The 18,134-nt window shown below is 41.8% G+C and overlaps 1 protein-coding gene across 1 annotated transcript; it reads left to right on the plus strand.

Annotated features, from left to right (window-relative positions):
* Positions 1-768: 768 nt before the first annotated feature.
* ldhba (lactate dehydrogenase Ba) lies at positions 769-17,877 on the plus strand. Its single transcript, XM_080754105.1, has 8 exons — positions 769-897; positions 6,581-6,717; positions 7,493-7,610; positions 8,241-8,414; positions 8,962-9,135; positions 9,998-10,115; positions 14,938-15,061; positions 16,535-17,877. The coding sequence occupies exons 2-8, from the start codon at positions 6,589-6,591 to the stop codon at positions 16,700-16,702; spliced, it is 1,005 nt and encodes a 334-aa protein (XP_080610231.1). The 5' UTR covers positions 769-897; positions 6,581-6,588; the 3' UTR covers positions 16,703-17,877.
* Positions 17,878-18,134: the final 257 nt, after the last annotated feature.

The raw sequence follows: 18,134 nt of genomic DNA on the forward strand, positions 1-18,134 counted from the left end.
ATAGGTCAAGAGAAGGAAAGAGACATCACCTTGGTTCTCAAAGTGGGGCCCGGGGACCCCCAGGGGTCTTTGAGGGAGTTCCAGGGGGTCCCCAGCTAATTAGCTGTACCTTTGTACACGCTCTGAGTTATATACCCATAAGGGTCCATTTGGTTCCATTTTTACACTCTAATGTTAAATTAATATTGATTTTACATTATAAATTATTGGGGTCTCAGAGATAGATATAGGCTACCATTAAATGGGGGTCTGTAGCCTCATGCATGTCAAACTGGGGGGTCCTTGAAATTAAAATGGTTGAGAATCACTGCTAGTGCGGTAAGATCTCTTATAGGGGTCCCTGGCATATCTTTTCAAACAGGGGGGTCCGCGCCGCGGGCTAATAAGTGTCAATTTGGGGGTCCTTGACATGAAAAAGTTTGAGAACCACTGCCATAGCTCAGTGGTTCTCTAAGTGGATTCCAGGGACTTTGTGGGTTCCTTTATGGGGGTCTAAATAAACCCATACAAAGTCTGTAACTAACAGTGTAAAAAATTGTACACAGTCAGAATTAAGGGAAACCTTGACATTTAAAATTTTGAGAAACACTGCTATAGGTAATGAGTCAGCTGGTCAAACCAATCCGGCTATAAATCAATCAATGAATCAATCTTATTGTAAATTGCATCATCAGAAAGTCTCCTATATAATGACATCCAGTCTCATGTGAACACAGCGTGGTCACTGGTCACATTGGTAGGCTAGAGACATACCTCCTCCTCCTCTATCTGCTCTGTCTCTCAACCACACGTCCTCCTCTCTCACTGCCGACTGTCGACGCTGCAACACCAGCTCGCTGCTTCCCCCCTGGACCAAAAGAAAAAGGATACATTTCTCATAGAAATATCTGCAAAAATGTACGTACTGCATCTATTCGATACTCGGCTTGATTCTTCTAGGATTCAGTTATATGACCCTTGATCCTGAACAAGTTGTTTGGTCTTATTATGTGAAGCGTGCGCATCGAACCAGCAGCAATGGATGCTCAAATCTAATGATAGATGGGGAATGCACGCAAGCAAGGAAACCATTTTACACCTCAAATATATAGGCTATAGCGATGCGTTGGTGAACCGCGGGTTGTATTTTGACAGGAGATTGAATTATTCTTAGAAAACAAAGTTGCCGGTGCCACAATGTATTTAAATGATCTTGTGTGCATTCTTTTTGCTCACTGTACACAGTAGTAGTCTACTGTTGCAGAGCCCCCTCTGGCCACGATTTGCCAGAGGCGATGCATAACGGTAACCTGACCAAACTTTTACTTTTAAAACCGCTTTATATTTGTGTCAGAGAGATGGCAACCCAACCTGACCATTTTAAACAGTTAATCAGTTTCTAGCTGTAGACCTACATATGAATTTAATTGACAATATTATGCGTTTAAAGCCGGGGTGAAATTATTGCGGAAAAGATCATCATGTCGACATCAGGAAATACCCGAATATCCCATTATAGAGGCACGCTTATGTTGAACTGCATGGTATGCTGTGTTTTTTTTAGTCTGCAGAAACACCTCATATATTTACTATTGTAAATGTAAAACGTAACTTTACACTACACATCTTGTGTTGTTAAATTCATCATTCTAGTCTTCTCAATAGATGGAGAAATGGGCGTTCCGTGTCCCCTCCATAAGAACGCCTATTTCTCCATTATGGGGCCTAGTAGCAAGAGCAAATGAAGGACTCACCGACCCCGTTACATAATAGCAATAGAAAATAATAATGAATGAATGAGCATTGATGAAATACAGAGAAATGAGAAATCACTTGATATTTCGTCTTCGTGTGTAAGCGTTCTGCAATAACCTACAGTACACAATGTCACCACCAGGTTGCTTTCTTTGTTTCAGCTGACCCTTTCTGATGTACAAAGATTGCATTGTACCTGTTATGTTAGGCTAGGGCCTATAGGCTATTGAATAGATTTATATTTTTTATAACTATAGCCTCCTTAAACGATATAATATATGGTATACAGCATATATTATATACAATCCTTTTCTTGTATTTGATACAGCAGAAATTAGGTTGAGTGATTGAATACTTCATTAGTTTGCATAGGAAAAGGTACAGGAAAAAGTAAAGTTCACTGATTCAAGGTCAACTAAAAGGATAAAGACCACAAGAAAGCTTTTAGGCTTGTTTGCATTGGGGTCCCTTTGTACTCAATTCAGAATTTCATACAACATTAAATGACAGACAAATGGGCTGGGCTATTGTACATTTCCTAAGTCTATTATTAAGCAACCTTCATATTTCCACGACAGCTGACATCCTTGTCTTATTGGCAAGGACGCCTCCCTTGTACTGCGGTTATAAGTTATAACTGTACTGTACCTCTGACCTTGGTTACGAAAGTATATCTGCCTTAAAGTGCCTTTATTAAAGCATGCATGGCCACTTAGCCAGAGTGCACGACCAGTACTCAACAAGTGTACCGGTTGTGTACGGTGTAGAACAGAATAGACTCACTTTGTATTTCAGCCTTTTAGTTATGAAGTTGTCAAATGGTAATCCTTCTGGCTGAAGAAACTCCTTTTTGCATATGGAGTAGAGTATAGCAAGAGATAGAGAGATGTCGAGTGTTTGCAGTTCCCACTCAGGGTGGGATTAGAGGGAGAGAGAGAAGGGCCATGGATCCAGGGACCACCTTGCTAAAGGAATGTATGTGGGTCTTAATGTAGGCCTGCTACCGGGCTGATGTACTAGTACCATAAGCCCCAATCTCATGGTTTGACTGCACATCAAGTGAAGATCAAACATTAAGAGGAAGTAGGTGTTGCTTGCAGTTTTTGAAGTGCAAACTTTGTTTTGCGTGACTATTCCCTGCTTTTGTTGTGGACACATCAAAGTTAAGGAAACATGATCTGTGGCTTTGTGTCAATCCGTCGCCTAGTACTACTAGCACACCAAGTACACTTCGTACAAATGGCCTTAAACAATAAGAAACATGTCTTGTCGCTGTAATGCAATTGTTAAAGTGTTTAGATTAATTTGATCGGCATTTATGCCTTAAATTAAATGCTGACATCAAATGTTATGGTGCTATGATAGCCAGACCAGCCTGCGGCACCATTTTTTGGCTGCCCAGATTGGCTGTGTTTTCATATTTCTCTTTCCCTCAGGGCAAAACATGTGAAACTAAACCCTGTCAATGTGGTACAAAGAACATGGTGGATGAATGGACAGGAGTGATGATACTATGACTATGCATTGTTGTGTACAGGAACCATGACAGATTGAATTACATGGTGCTCATACTGTGTTTGGACAATGACTATTATTAGTCGGGGAAGCCAGGGATATTTTGGTTCAGATTCTCGCAAATTCGCCAAATTTGGCACAGATGTTGTCCATAACATACTTAATCATTTTAAGATGGGTGCCAAGATGGGCACCCCATGGTACTGCCGTATTGCGCGATCCAATTGGGCTCCCATTGACTTTCTATACAGGAGGAAAATACCCAGAAAAAGATTTTTTTTCTGGGTATTTAAGGAGGATCTGAGGGGTCTAACTAGGGGTTTGTCATGATGCTGAATCCATTGCAGGCATTTGTTTTGCACAAAAAACATTCCGTGGGCTAGAAATGGTCTCAGAAAACAATACACGTATGGGTGAGTATTCATGTTAGTCGGAGGCCTTAGGTTTTTTTTTTACATACATCTGTGCAAAATTTTGAACTTTTAGACTGATTAGCACGAGAAAAAAAAAACCCTAAGGCCTCCGACTAACATGAATACTCACCCATACGTGTATGGGTGCCCTGGGGGCCCCGACTATATGTATTTATGTAGTATGTAAAAACAAAACAGCAATAGCAACAATAACAACAACAACTAAAAAGATTAGTTGGTGTATTCAAACACAAGACCACAGTGTGGTTTTGATGTTAGTTGACAATGTATGCCGTAATGCCATAATGAATATCCATATGTTTTGGAGCAATTTATAGTTGAAATATTAAGCCTTGAAAGACACATTCTCAAGCATGTTCAAATCATGTACAACTGTTTTATTACTTTCCATGTAGAAATAAATCACCATACTGAATTACAAATATATATAAAAAGGCACATACATGGAAAAGAAATGGTAAAGGGAAAACTCAAAAAAATAAAGACAAACAAAAGAACAAAAAGTTGTGTTGAGGTGGGCATTATATCACAAGGATGAACATATTAATGAATTACATTTTCTTTTTTTTTATCAATCATTCACTCCATGAGTTATAGTTCCCAGTGAACAGTGAGATGTCCATTTCTTCCAGTTCATCACATATCGATCCGCTCTCAGCCTAAGAGAGAAGGTCAGATTCTCCATAGAGTATTTCATTGACTACTGTAATCCAATCTTCCTTGGCAGGTGGTGTGACCTGTAGCCATTTCCGAGTGATGGCTTTCTTACACGCAGCCAACATGATTTTATACAGATATATGTCCTGGCTCATGAGTTCGACAGGGATTTTCCTCAGATACAATGTAACAAACTAGGGATGCCCCGATCACGTTTTTTTTGCTCCCGATTCGATCCCGATCAAATATTATTGCTTCCGATTCAATCCCGATCTTTCCCGATCCGATCTTTTGGCAAGGCATTAAGAAAAAAAAAATTCTATTCATTCTATCACTTAGTGCAGCACTGAATCAACAAATTAAAAACAAAGCTTATGAGTAGTGTACCACAAAATAACCATGCAAACTAAATCAAATTAAGAGCAGAATAGTGCAATAAGAACATAATTCTATTACTTTTTTTTACAAAACGAAAACAAAACAAAATATTACATTTAAATATCCTGTGTTGAACAAACTAAAATATGTCTAAAACCTCAGTAAACTTCTTCATAATCACATATAGGCCTATAACTGTCTCCAGCCACACGTCACACACAAACTATATACAAAACTGGTTAAACATTGGCCATTTTTAAAGTTGAAACAAAATAAGTTAAGAACCAATTAACCAGGCTGCTTGAAAAGTATGCATCTGTAGCAGCTAGTTGACAGTGCAGAGAGACATAATTGCCTTCCTTTGATCCATTAACAAGGGGCCTGTTACTACTTATTGGCATCAGCTGCCAGCTGGACACAGAGTCTGACACAATCACCTCCCCTCTGCAGGGCTCTGTGTCTGTCTCATTTATCCAAAAGCCCTTTAATGATTGAAGGATTACTGTGATTATGGTAAACTTACGTTTCATATCGCATTCACCTTACCTGTAACTTTCACTACTCCCAGAAAATATTTAAAAAAAAAAAAAACTTTTTTCCCCCCCCCGATATATTTTTCCCGATCTCCGATCTTATAAAAATGACCATATCGGCGGCCGATCCGATCACGTGATCGGGCAACACTAAAAAGAACATTCAATTTCTATTTCAAAAATAGCTCTGACTTCTTTGATAACCTCTTGCCAGTGATTTCTAAATCATATATACCTTTGCTTTTTAAAGATTTGTTTTTGGGCTTTTATGACTTTATTGATAGGACAGACAGGAAAAGGGGAGAGAGATGGGGAGTGACACGCAGCAAAGGTCATCGGGATCCGAACCTGCAACGCGCTGTCAAGGCATCAGAGCCTATGTGGTATGCGCCTGGACCGGTAGGCCAGCGGGCACCCCTCTAAAGCATTACTCCTTATTATGTTACATTTTGGAAACAAATAGGCAATTTAACACTCTGCCCACTCTTCTGGTTACCATTCAAAAATATACTTTTGAAATATTTCTTAACATTTGTAACGCAGATCTCCTCTGGGGGGGGGGGGGGGGGGGGTGGGGGGGGGTCGTGGCACAACAGCTTTTCAGTTGGAGGTCCACAGCCAAATAAATATCTGTAGGGTTGTGGGTCTAGATTAGAAGCTAAATTATTCTGTTGGAACTTGGCCACCTAGACTAGTGGTCTGTGGCCAAGTTCCACCTCAGTTGCCCCACCTGACCTGAATTGCCTTTGGACTGAAATACATGCATACATACCGGTACATACACATGAACTAGCCTTAGCAGATGCTGTTTCAGGCTGGTCAGAACTAGTTGGAGCGAGGAGTGAGGAAGCGTGAACAAGAGTGAGAGAGGCGGGGGAGTGAGAGAGAGAGGGAGAGAGAGAAAGCATAGAAAGTCAAGTGCTAATGTTTACTGTTGCTAAGACCATGTTCTGACCGTCCATACATGAAACCATAGTTTATCCTTGTAAACCATTGTAAATCACTATTCAATAGCTTGACCTATATTGGTGGATAATGCAGGTCAGATATGGTCATGTGGTAACGTCCTATTTTGGTTTGAATTCTGAGTTCTTGATTATGCACAGATATTGTGTGTGTGTGTGTGTGTGTGTGTGTGTGCGTGCGCGCGTATGCGTGTGTGTCCACAATCCACAGAGCAGCAGCTGTTTGACTCGGCATTGGCGAGTTCGATTGACCCGCTTCTGCCTGATAGGTGTAATTATAACTCTGTCTCACTCTCTCCCCCTCCCTCCCCCTCTCTCTCCCTTACCCCCTGTGTCTGTCATCCTGCTTTCTCTACCCCTCCAGCTGTGATCATGTCTTCAGTTGTAGAGAAACTCATTACCCCCATAAACACTGCACCCCTGGAGCCCCCCAGGAACAAGGTGACGGTGGTGGGAGTGGGCCAGGTGGGCATGGCCTGTGCCGTCAGCATCCTGCTGCGGGTAAGAACAACAAAGAAGTGAAATCTGGCGTTGCTAGCCACCTGTCTGTCTGTCTGTCTGTCTGAGTATCCCGCAGGCTATTGGCATCATGTTTCATGAGAAGGGACAGATGGACGTGACATACTTACTATTCAGTACAGTGTGCAATCATCCATATGCTACTGTTGTTCTTTGTTGTACTTAATTATAAGTACACCTGTCACAATTATTACATAATAATCGCCTAATCGCAATTATTTGAGATAATCGCAATAATTTTGCATAATCTTCCGAATCGTTTTCATTCATCTGTATTAATTAATTAATCTGTAGAAAATGTGTATACATTTTCAAACATGAAAATAAATAGTGGAAGTAGCAGATCTACAAGATTGTAGATCGGCTGATTAAAGATGGCCTTTTTCTTGCCACAGTACTACATTTATTTTGATTATTGGTTGTCGAACATTTCTTTAAGTTATTTGACATATCTGACCTGTGCGAGCTTTGTTTACAAAACCTAAACGATAGTGTCAACTTCTCATAGTTCTGCCGCTTCCAGATTAGCGCAGAAATTAACGTGACCTCTTCTCTCTTCCTCCCTCACGCCCCCTCCTCTCGTTCCACAATCTTGTCTTGTCACGTGTTGTCATCCTTATGCTCTTCCTTCCTCACTGACCCCCCCCCCCCCCCCCCCCCCAAACACAACAACGTCCCCTCCTCCTCCCAACTTGGTTCCCTCCTCGTACCCTGTCTTCCTCACGCCCTCTCCTCTCCTCTCCTCTTCCTCCGTTAGGACCTGGCTGACGAGCTGGCGCTGGTGGACGTGATGGAGGACCGCCTGAAAGGCGAGATGATGGACCTGCAGCACGGCAGCCTCTTCCTCAAGACCTCCAAGATCGTCGCCGATAAAGGTCTGTCCTGTTGAACCGCAAGGCTGAAGGCCACGCACAACTGTAGTGTCAACTATTTTGTTTGATGTTCAGATTCTCTCACTCAGGGGCAGTAGTGGAAAGTGACTAAGTACACGTACTGCACTCAAGTATAATTCTTTGTTATTTTGACTTTACTGGAGTATTTCCAATTTTCAATACTTGTACTTCTACTCCACTGCATCTCAGAGGCAAATATTGTACTTTTACTCCACTATAATCATTTGAAAACTTTAGTTATTAGTTACTTAGTAGATTATGATACAAAACATACATTAAACACTTCAGCCCTACGTGTACTTCGGCTATTTGAAAATAGCCGATCTACAAGCTCGTAACGCGCAGTGGTGCGACGCGTTGTGAGCTTGTATATCTGCTATTTTCAAAATATCTATCATACATTTTATATACGTAAATGTATATATATATTATTTTATATACATCCACATATGTATACATATACATATAACCTCTACATACATTTAATAACTTGTCACATGTAATACAATAGGGTATTGATACTTTTAGTATACTTGCTGTAAGTAAAAAAGTTCTCAGATGCAGGAAATCAATAGAAGTAACACCCTCTCTCTCTCTCTCTCTCTCTCTCAGACTACGCTGTGACGGCCAACTCTCGCCTGGTGGTGTTGACGGCGGGCGTGCGCCAGCAGGAGGGCGAGAGCCGCCTCAACCTGGTGCAGAGGAACGTCAACGTCTTCAGGATGATCGTCCCTCAGATCATGAAGTACAGCCCCAACTGCACCATCATCGTCGTCTCCAACCCCGGTAGGCATGCACGCATGGCGCCGCCCGCGCACACGCTTTCTCTACATGTTTTGTTGTGTGAAAAACAATTATACTTTTTCTAATGTTTAGTCACGAGCGGTTGTCCATGTTATGTCCGTCAGTTGGGGTCCAGTCCATGTTTATATGAGCATATACACATAATTAAAATAGAAGGCCAAACTAGGGCTGGGCAATCAAAACCGATATTTAGAACCAATAACGGACTTTTAACAAAATAATATTTTTTTATGAATCAACTAATTGACACCAAAAGACTCTAATAGATTTTGTTGACTGAATCGATTACTGCAGTATGATAACCACAACTATTATACTTAATTGTAAAATGGTGGCATACAAAAAGTAGTCTCCAAGCTACTGTGACGCGTTGTGAGCTTGTAGATCTGCTATTGTCACTATCTTATTTTTAAAAATAATTGTTCAGTGTGTGTGTGTGTGTGTGAGAGAGAGAGAGAGAGAGAGAGAGAATGCACGCGTGCCTGTGTTATTGTTATTGATGTGTGATTCTTTCTACCCCTCTGTCCAGTTGACGTGTTGACCTACGTGACCTGGAAGCTCAGTGGTCTGCCAAAGCACCGCGTCATCGGCAGCGGCACCAACCTGGACTCTGCCCGCTTCCGCTACCTGATGGCCGAGCGCCTGGGCATCCATGCCAGCTCCTTCAACGGCTGGGTGCTGGGAGAGCACGGAGACACCAGTGGTGCGTAGACGGGTTCATTACCTCAACTCAAACTATGACAAAAATGTTTCGTCGACTACCTCTTTTCGCTGACGAAAATGAAATAAAAACTAAGCTATGATGACTAAAACTATTTGCTGACAATTTCTTCCACAAATAAAATCTAGACTAGGGAGGGACTAGTGGAGAGGAGATCCAGTAGAACTACAAGACAAGTCATTTTACGTTTGGTTGCGCACAGGTGTTGCACTCTGATCTTAAAGCTTACAACGCAGCGCTTGTTGATTGGCTATTTTCAGCTTGCAACCAAGTGTAAAATCAGGCATTACAACGCCATCAAGGCCAGCCAAAATAACTAAAATCATGTGCGAATTAATCAAATAAAACTAGACCAAAACTAAAACATTTCAGATGACTAAAATATGACTAAAACTAATTTAAATTTGCTGTCATAATTAACACTGGTGCGTAGACAGAGGGAGGAGAGGTTTGCTTACAGTGTGTCACGTTGCAACGCGTTGTGAGCTTGCAAGCACTGCCGACCATTCCAAAGATTAGGGGCTTCAAATCACGCATTTTTCAACAGGGCCCTTCCTGAAGATCTCAGGTTACATATTGTTTCAAAAGTATTTATAGATTTCACACGTAGCTGGAAACAAAAACCCTTTAAAAGCAAGTTATCAAAAAGGTAGAAAGTGAATGAAGGCTGTACTATTATTGGTCAATTGACATGCTGCTAATTTAGAAATATATGTGGTTATTGTACTGTTGCATTGCCTCTTGCTCTTGTTGCATTGTCTTCAACAGTTCTTTTCGTGTGGTGCCACGTTACGCCATGTCAATCAGTAGTGTTGATAAGGTGATCAAATCCTGTGTGTTTCAGTGCCCGTGTGGAGTGGCGCTAACGTGGCAGGAGTCAACCTACAAAAGCTGAACCCTGAGATTGGCACAGACGCAGACAAAGATCACTGGAAGGCCACACACAAAGCTGTAGTCGACAGGTAGGTGTGTGTGTGTGTGTGTGTGTGTGTGTGTGTGTGTGTGTGTGTGTGTGTGTGTGTGTGTGTGTGTGTGTGTGGGTGTGTGTGTGTGTGTGTGTGTGTGTGAGAGAGAGAGAGAGAGAGAGAGAGAGAGAGAGAGAGAGAGAGAGAAGGCAGTGAGCAATCAAACAATGGCGCAGTATCAATGGACAGGGAAACATGGACAGGGAAACATAAAAGAGATTCACTTGTCATAAAATATAATACTGTAGCATTCACTTCTATTCACTACTATTCACTACTACCAATAATTCATATATTAATACAGTATAATACAAAACATTTTGGGGTTATGACTGATTATAGGAAAGAGACCCATAATGGTCCCCCACATGACCATCACTGCCTGGATGGTTTTTGTGCTGGTGGTGGGTGGAGAATGTGAAGTAAAAGAGAATCAGAGTAAAAAAAAAAGGGTGGAGGTTGAAACCCAGAGGGAGTTGTAAACACTCATTAGAAGAAAGGTAGGAATTACTGTACCGAATGGAGAAAAGCATGGCTTAGCAGAGTGATGAATGACACAGATGTGGGAGAGTATTGTGAAATGGACTAGTCTTCCTGATTGAACTTGCATGCTTAAGCTCCATTGCAGTCTGTAAGTGCCAGATAGTTAGATAGTAGTAAACGTCTTACATTTCCTAGACTAAATATAATGCAATGCGATGATCATAATCCTAAAGACCACTGTCACAATGAAATCTCGAAGGCTAGCTAAGACCCTTGCAACCTAACAACTACAACCATAATGTTTCAAAACACTTGTGTGTCTAAATGCTCGTACTACAGTATGTGGTGTGTGTATGTTCGTGTTGTTGCTGCGGGTTGCTTCAGGGGGCATAAATGTAGCAGTTTATAGAGGGTATGCGCGTGACATCATCATCATACCCGGAGGTTATGCGGGAACGCCTACTGAGTGGCAAAAATCTACTTTCTTGCCTAAAGTAGTAGAGCCAAACAAAAAATCTGATTGCATTAAACGTTGTTAAACAATGTTAAACTCACTTTGCCACTCACTTTGCCACTCGATTTGCCATTCACTTTATGCATGCGCATACCCTCTATTGCAACGAATGGAACCATTTATTGCAACAAATGGAATTCAGTTATACTACTTGACCTTTATGTCTTGACTCATATAGTGCCAATCCCGCGAAGACTCGTGAAAAGTACTCGAGTACCCGGAGTGCCAATCCCGAGTATACTCGTGAAAAGTAATATATTACTGTAACGGCGGATACATTACCGAGTACAATGGCCGGAGGTCCGGAGACGAAATCCGTCGCTGATTTCGCATCATCACGGCTCCACGAGCACAAAATAGTCATCCCATAACATTGAGGTGGACGGGCGATCTCATCTTTAATGTCCATTATCTCAAAACTACACTTTAGAAGCGAAGATGGAGGCAGATGCTCGCTTATGTTACACATGTATAAAAGCTCCGGTCCGCCATTACACAACTCCACGTGGACAAGGATCGGTTCCGGCGCAGGACGCGATGACGCGTCCTGCGATCGGTTCCGGTGCAGGACGCGATGACGCGATGATGCCAACCTGAGGTTGGCATCGTGGACTTTATAATCCGTTAATTTCATGGGCACTAAATGAGTTAAGAGGTTCCCTAATTTTAGCTAAGCAGCAATGCTAAGCTAAACCAGGGAACACTATGCAACAGAGCTGGCCCATAGCAAGACATTGAATCAACTTAACTTGAGCCATGCAAAACATGAATTCCAGTTTAACTTTAGATAACCACTGTTGTAGAGAACTATTTTCCAGAGAGCCTGGCTGGCAATACCAGAGTGTCTGGTTTTGTATTTAGTGTGGTTGTCCCCCTACGAGAATGTGGCCTTTGACCCAGTGACTACAGGTAGTGACTACTCAAGTGCCTTATGGCTTTGCAGCGTGGTAGTTTGAGACTCTACTTCAAGTATTGGTTTCTATCCATAATCAACTGCCTCCCATATATATGTTGTACATTTGCCTAGAGCTGTCACGATTATGACATTTTACACGACGATTATTTTTTGTCGTTGACAATTACATTTCTGTTTGGCTTTTAGGCTTTGAAGTTGCACATGGTAGATATGACACATAACCTAAATATACAAAGAAACTACTACTGACATATTTGACAACTTTGTACCCGAAATAGCCGATATACAAGCTCACAAGGCGTCGCGATCGTTGTGATCTTGTAGATCTGCTATTTCCACTATTAATCAAAATAATCACGATTATGTCAAATAATTGCGATTAGACGATTATGTAATAATTGTGACAGCCCTACATATGCCTCTTGCTATTATGCATATCAAAAGTTAAGGCATAGACAGCATGGTGTGTTTTAAATGTTGATGATTAGTGATTATACTCATTCCACAACAGAATCTTGCGGTGGACCCAGGGCCTATTTATGGGAGATGTCCACTGCAAGGAAACACGTCGGGTCATGCCAGGTCACATTATAAAACCGTGTGCACAATAAAAACTGAAGAAACATTTCCCTTTAAAAAAAGAAGGCCAAATGGTCAACCGCCGTTAAAAGAGAGAGAGAGAGACTTTGTGCACTTTCAGTTGGTGGATTTCAAAACAAAACCTGCATTGACTAATCATAATACTAAGTTTCAAATCGTATTATTAACGCAATTCTTATTCTGAAGTCTGACTAGTATCAATAGGAAGTAAGATTTTTACTGAGGCTGATGCTGATGGAATGAGAACGGAAGAAATGTGACTTTTTGTTTACTAAATGAAAACCATGCAATGTGTTCTCCTGTTTTATATTAACCAGCGTCCATATTCTGAGAACTTTAGCCAAAATAGTAGATCTACAAGCTCACAACGCCTCACAGCGCGAGGCGTTGTGAGCTTGTAGATCGGCTATTTCCGGCAAAGAGGTTTGGTGTAGAGGGGAAAAAGAGCAGACTAAGTACAGAGTGAAAGGTCAAGTTTATTAAGTACTGATGATCATGCTGTCAAACGATGACACTATGGAATCTATGAAAAACCGTTGTGGGGGTCCCTGCTTCATCTCTCTCTCAACTAAGGGGTCCTTGGCCTGAAAACGTTGAAGACCCCTGCTTTAGAGGATGCAATCCTAACAGCTAGTAGCAAGTTGTTGAACAGAGAATTTAGTTTCAGCTTCAAAAGGACAATCGCTGCAGCCTCTCTCTGTTGCAGAACGTTCTTAAAAAGTAAAACATGTATTTACAAACTACAAACTGAGGCTGGAATCAAGAACAAATATATATTTGCGTCACAGGGAGGGTCACAACATGTTATTCTATAGAACGTTCAAATCCTCCAGTGACCCCTCATTTTAAACACGGAACGGTCCCTCAGGAGGAAGCCGTTAGTTACGAGAAAGCCTTAATTAAGAGAGTTAAATTAACACCACGGAGGTCACAGTGCGGTAACTAGTTATACCGTGTTCAGCATCAGAATCAGGTTGTTTACAGGTGTCACCTTCTTTCCATGCTAACTCCATCACCTTGTAGTGTTCCATGAGAAGATGCAGGATAGAGGCAGAGAGAAGCAGAAGGGAAAGAGGTAGAAACAGGTTAATTCAAACAAATAAAGATATATACAGTTTCACGTTTACATTTCACCTTTATATTGTCTCGGGTGGAAATATTACATGTCCAAAACTGTTACTTTTCAGGATACAATTAAAAAATAGCAGATCTGCTACTTTTGTGTGATGTGTAGTATGATCAAGTAGGGCATTCATCTACGAAAAAACACAAAAAGGTTATGTAAAAAGACATATAAAAGAATAATTGTCATATTATTGTCATTATTGTCATATTATTGTCATGTCATGTCATAACCATAACTAATTGACTGATCATGCTGATCTATATAGGCAGCATTGTATATACTATATGCTAAAGCTAATATGCTGGGTAGGAAATTTCATTCATGCTCAAATGAAGTGAAGGCAAACCTCTTCAGAGCATACTGTACACCCTTGTATACTGCCCCCTGTGGGTCAAGTTCAGGAAGGCAAGCATGCATAAACTTCAGGTTGCTTATGATGATTGTATGCAGATATTAATGAGAAAACCAAGGTGGAGCAGTGCAAGTGAGTTGTTCTGTAATATGGGTGTTAATACTTTTCAAGCACTTCTGAGAAACTTGATGTACAAATTTATGTGTCGATTGGATGAGTCGCCAAACTCTATTATCACACTGCTGACTAACCCCTGCCTCAGTGCTACAAGGCAATGGTCTCCTTTTTGGAAACACTGGTATGAGTGTCTCTTGTTATAGCTGTTGTTTTATGTATTAGGGGTGTTCTTTTTGTATGTATTTTAGTGTTTTTATGTTTGTTTTTTAATGGACCTTGAAGTCTACACAAATAAAGTTGATGATGATGATGATGATGATGATGATGATGATGATGATGATGAATTATGGCAATAAGAGGTTTCTGCCCGACAGCAACGATATACAGATAACATATGTGATAGCAGATACTGTATATACTGTACATTAACCCATTTAGGCCTAGGATTATTGAATGCTTTAACTATTGAAAAATAGGCACTCGGTGCCGCGCTGTGAGCTTGTATATCTGCTATTTTTCAGTAGTTAAAGCATATAAAATAATAATACACAATAATGTGTACCCGTTCTGAATGGGTTACGAACATTTTGCTTCATATGTTATGCACACTTTGAGCGTCATCAATGGTCTGCTGGTCAACACGGGACCCAGGAATGCCCAGTGCTGCTGTGTGTGGAGTGTGACGGTTGCTTCCTTCCTGTTGTGTTGCAGTGCATACGAGGTGATCAGGCTGAAGGGATACACCAACTGGGCCATCGGCCTGAGTGTGGCCGACCTGACCGAGAGCATCATCAAAAACATGAGCCGCATCCACCCTGTGTCCACCATGGTCAAGGTAGGACCCAACAACTCACACAGAATTCAATGTTTTCAATTGAAAGGGCTTTGTTGGCATGGAGGAAAGGGGGAATATGGGAAATGGAACAGATCCATGTTGATGACATGACTCTAGACATACTGTGTACCGCTTTGCGGTCTGTAGGAGCAGTGTCCAAAAATGTGTTTTGCAAAAATCGGCCTCATGGTGGCGCTAAAAGAGAGCCATGTGAGAAATCAGGGGTGGAGGTTGTGGTTTGCCAGCTAAGGAGTGTAAGTTTGGCATGGATAGGGGCAGCGGTGAAGATAAAAGTAGGGCAAAAGTGTGACGTGACGGACAGAGAGACAGACGTTTTTCGCCGCGGACAGGGCCTCATACCACCGCGTCCGCCTGCACCTCGCCGTGATGCATCTTTAGAGGGGTCCCTGGTTCCCGTGCGTCAAGGCATTCCGGAGATACGGACTCCTTCACCAGAGTAAATGCTGTTATTATGTTGACGCAAGCTACTTCCTGAGAAGACAGCAAGACGCGCTGTGATTGGCCGGCAGTGTATGATCCGCGCTGTGATTGGCCGGTAGTGTATGTGGGAGACACGTATACGGAATGATGCAGATGACGTAATTTTGCCGAGAAATGCAACCCCCCTCACGGCTCAGTAGAAAACGTATAAAGAAAAGGCTTTTGGGGCTGAAATTAACGGAGTGGGTGTTCTAAACCTTTAGCGATTTAATAGTTAGGACAATTTTAAGATTTGTTTTATTAAAAAAGTTACATAGTATAACTTTAAACACACACAAGCATGCACACACATGCATGCGCGCTGGGCACTCAGGTGGCACAGTGGTAAAGTACATGTCCACTATGGAGTCTGGCGGTTGAATTCTCTGGCGCATCCAGCTTTGTCGAGCATCTATATGGTATGAACACCATTGGCCCGTGTTCAGGGGAGGGTAATATTTGTCACTGCACATAGGATTTTAGTCGGTTTCAGTTTGTTTTGTAAACACACAATACAGTTTTTTTGTGTAAAGCCACATTTTTATTTTTATTTCATTGTAACTAAAATGTTTTTTTTTCTTTTCTTCTTTTTCTAGTTGTAGTTATTTCATTAGTTTCAGTTAACCCATTAAGACATGAGGCCGGTTTTCTGAAAATGGTGTCAGCGGTGCTCAAACCTTTTAATGTCAAGGACCCCTTGAATAATATGTATTTGACCGCGGACCCCCATCTCAAAATATTCTGTTCCAGGGACCCCGAGAAAGAAAGATTCGAGTGACAAATGTTCGCTTTCAAAAATGCACATTCAAGGACTCGCACAAATGATTTATTTTAAATAGCAGATATACAAGCTCCGAGTGCCGCACTATGAGCTTATAAATCTGCTATTTAGCCAAAGCCAAAGCCAAAGTATGAAATAATGGTTAAAGTGGTTAAAATCGGTGCTCTCCAGGTCTAAATGGGTTGATTATTAAAACGTGTTGTCTCCTCCAGGACATGTTCGGCATCGGCGAGGAGGTGTTCCTGTCGGTGCCCTGCGTGCTGAACAGCGGTGGCGTGGGCAGCGTGATCAACATGACCCTGAATCCAGACGAGGTAGCCCAGCTGAAGAAGAGCGCCGACACGCTCTGGGGCATCCAGAAGGACCTGAAGGACCTTTGAAGACCCCCCCTCCCCTCCCTGAAGCCCCCTGAAGCAACCCGCAGCTGGGCCGAACAACACGAACATACACGCACCACATAGTACGAGCATTTAGACACATAGGGCTCTTATAACCATCCATTTGGCTCTTTACCACTATGAGAACTAAGGTGCCACAAAACAAACGTGTTTCCACACACTGTGGCCTGCTTTCAGATAAGGTTCTCGCAAACCTAGCTTGGGCCCGGCTCAGGAGGTGGTCCTAACCCTGAGCTCTGGGAAACCAAGAACTTGTACTTTCGAGAAAAAAATATCGAAAATAGCACATCTACAACTCGCATGGCGGTGCGTTGCGACCACATTGTGAGCTTGTAGATTGGCTATTTTCATTTTTGTAATATTTCTTTAGAAAAAGAAACTTCCCCGAACGTCACGGGTGGTTCTTCCTGCAAAGTTTCAGGTTATGGGAGTTTCTGGATTAACCCTTCGTAGTGGAAAAGAGCCAATACATACAGTAAGTAGTACATTCAAACACTCCTTTTTCTAACTTCCATGTCTCTTATCACACTCACTCCATCGTCATCAGTGTAGAATGAAGCACTCCCAGCTTCCCCTGTCCCACCAGTACGCTGAGGTATCATTGGTGTCTTTGAAACAAAACTTGTAAAATTAGATGCTCCCAGGATGAGTTGGTTTACCTTCCATGAATCCTTTTGTTGATGCAGCTTTTTTTTTCTTGTTCGGGCCATGATCAAAAAAGAAAAAAGTAAAAGAGGAGGACAAAACAAAATGAAAGTGTCTCAGACAGTCTGCCATTTCAATTGCTGCTTCTTTGTTTGCACATGTGTCGTTCATTTCAGTCCCCTGGGGATGCCTAGAAACAAAAGTCCTCTCCCTGAACATAGACGTACACTGTAGGCCCTAAAGAACAATCAGAAAGACACTGTCCTCTTCTAGCAAACAGATAATTGTAACCGAGAGACTTAGGCACACTTAAGACCAATGTGAATTTCATTGTGGATCCGAACCCCTGTCACTCTGGTATAGGCTACTGTCTGAAAGAGATGGTAGAGGCCATGGGGCGGATTTAAACGTCCAATCTTGAATTGTTTTCTAAAAAGAAAAATACTGACTGTAACCGTCACTCTCGTTTGTTGTGAGTTGTGTGTGAAACAGTGATGAGTAACTTAATAAATATGAACCTTATGGAAGCCTGTGTGGTCTTTGTGTTGTGAAATTATGTTAGCAGCCAGCATATGCAGGTAATACACTGCCATCTTGTGGTTAGGTAGAGAATAACTGAAGAACAGTAGATGAGAGTGTTAGTGTGCACTGTGCATAATATAGGCTACTTACCTTTTTGCACAGAAAGGTTGAAATACCTGGGAGAAGAGCATAGTTCTCATCACATAGAATCTGATCTAAGCTACACCCGAATAACGTAATATTGATT

Source organism: Nannobrachium achirus, assembly GCF_963921795.1.
Source record: "Nannobrachium achirus genome assembly, chromosome: 23".
NCBI lineage: Eukaryota > Metazoa > Chordata > Actinopteri > Myctophiformes > Myctophidae > Nannobrachium > Nannobrachium achirus.

Excerpts from the sequence above, each read along its gene's own strand:
- ldhba (XM_080754105.1), top strand. The coding sequence starts at position 6,589 with ATGTCTTCAGTTGTAGAGAAACTCATTACCCCCATAAACACTGCACCC. Across the intron at positions 8,415-8,961 it reads CATCGTCGTCTCCAACCCCG|TTGACGTGTTGACCTACGTG; the intron begins GTAGGCATGCAC and ends CCCTCTGTCCAG. Across the intron at positions 15,062-16,534 it reads CTGTGTCCACCATGGTCAAG|GACATGTTCGGCATCGGCGA; the intron begins GTAGGACCCAAC and ends TGTCTCCTCCAG.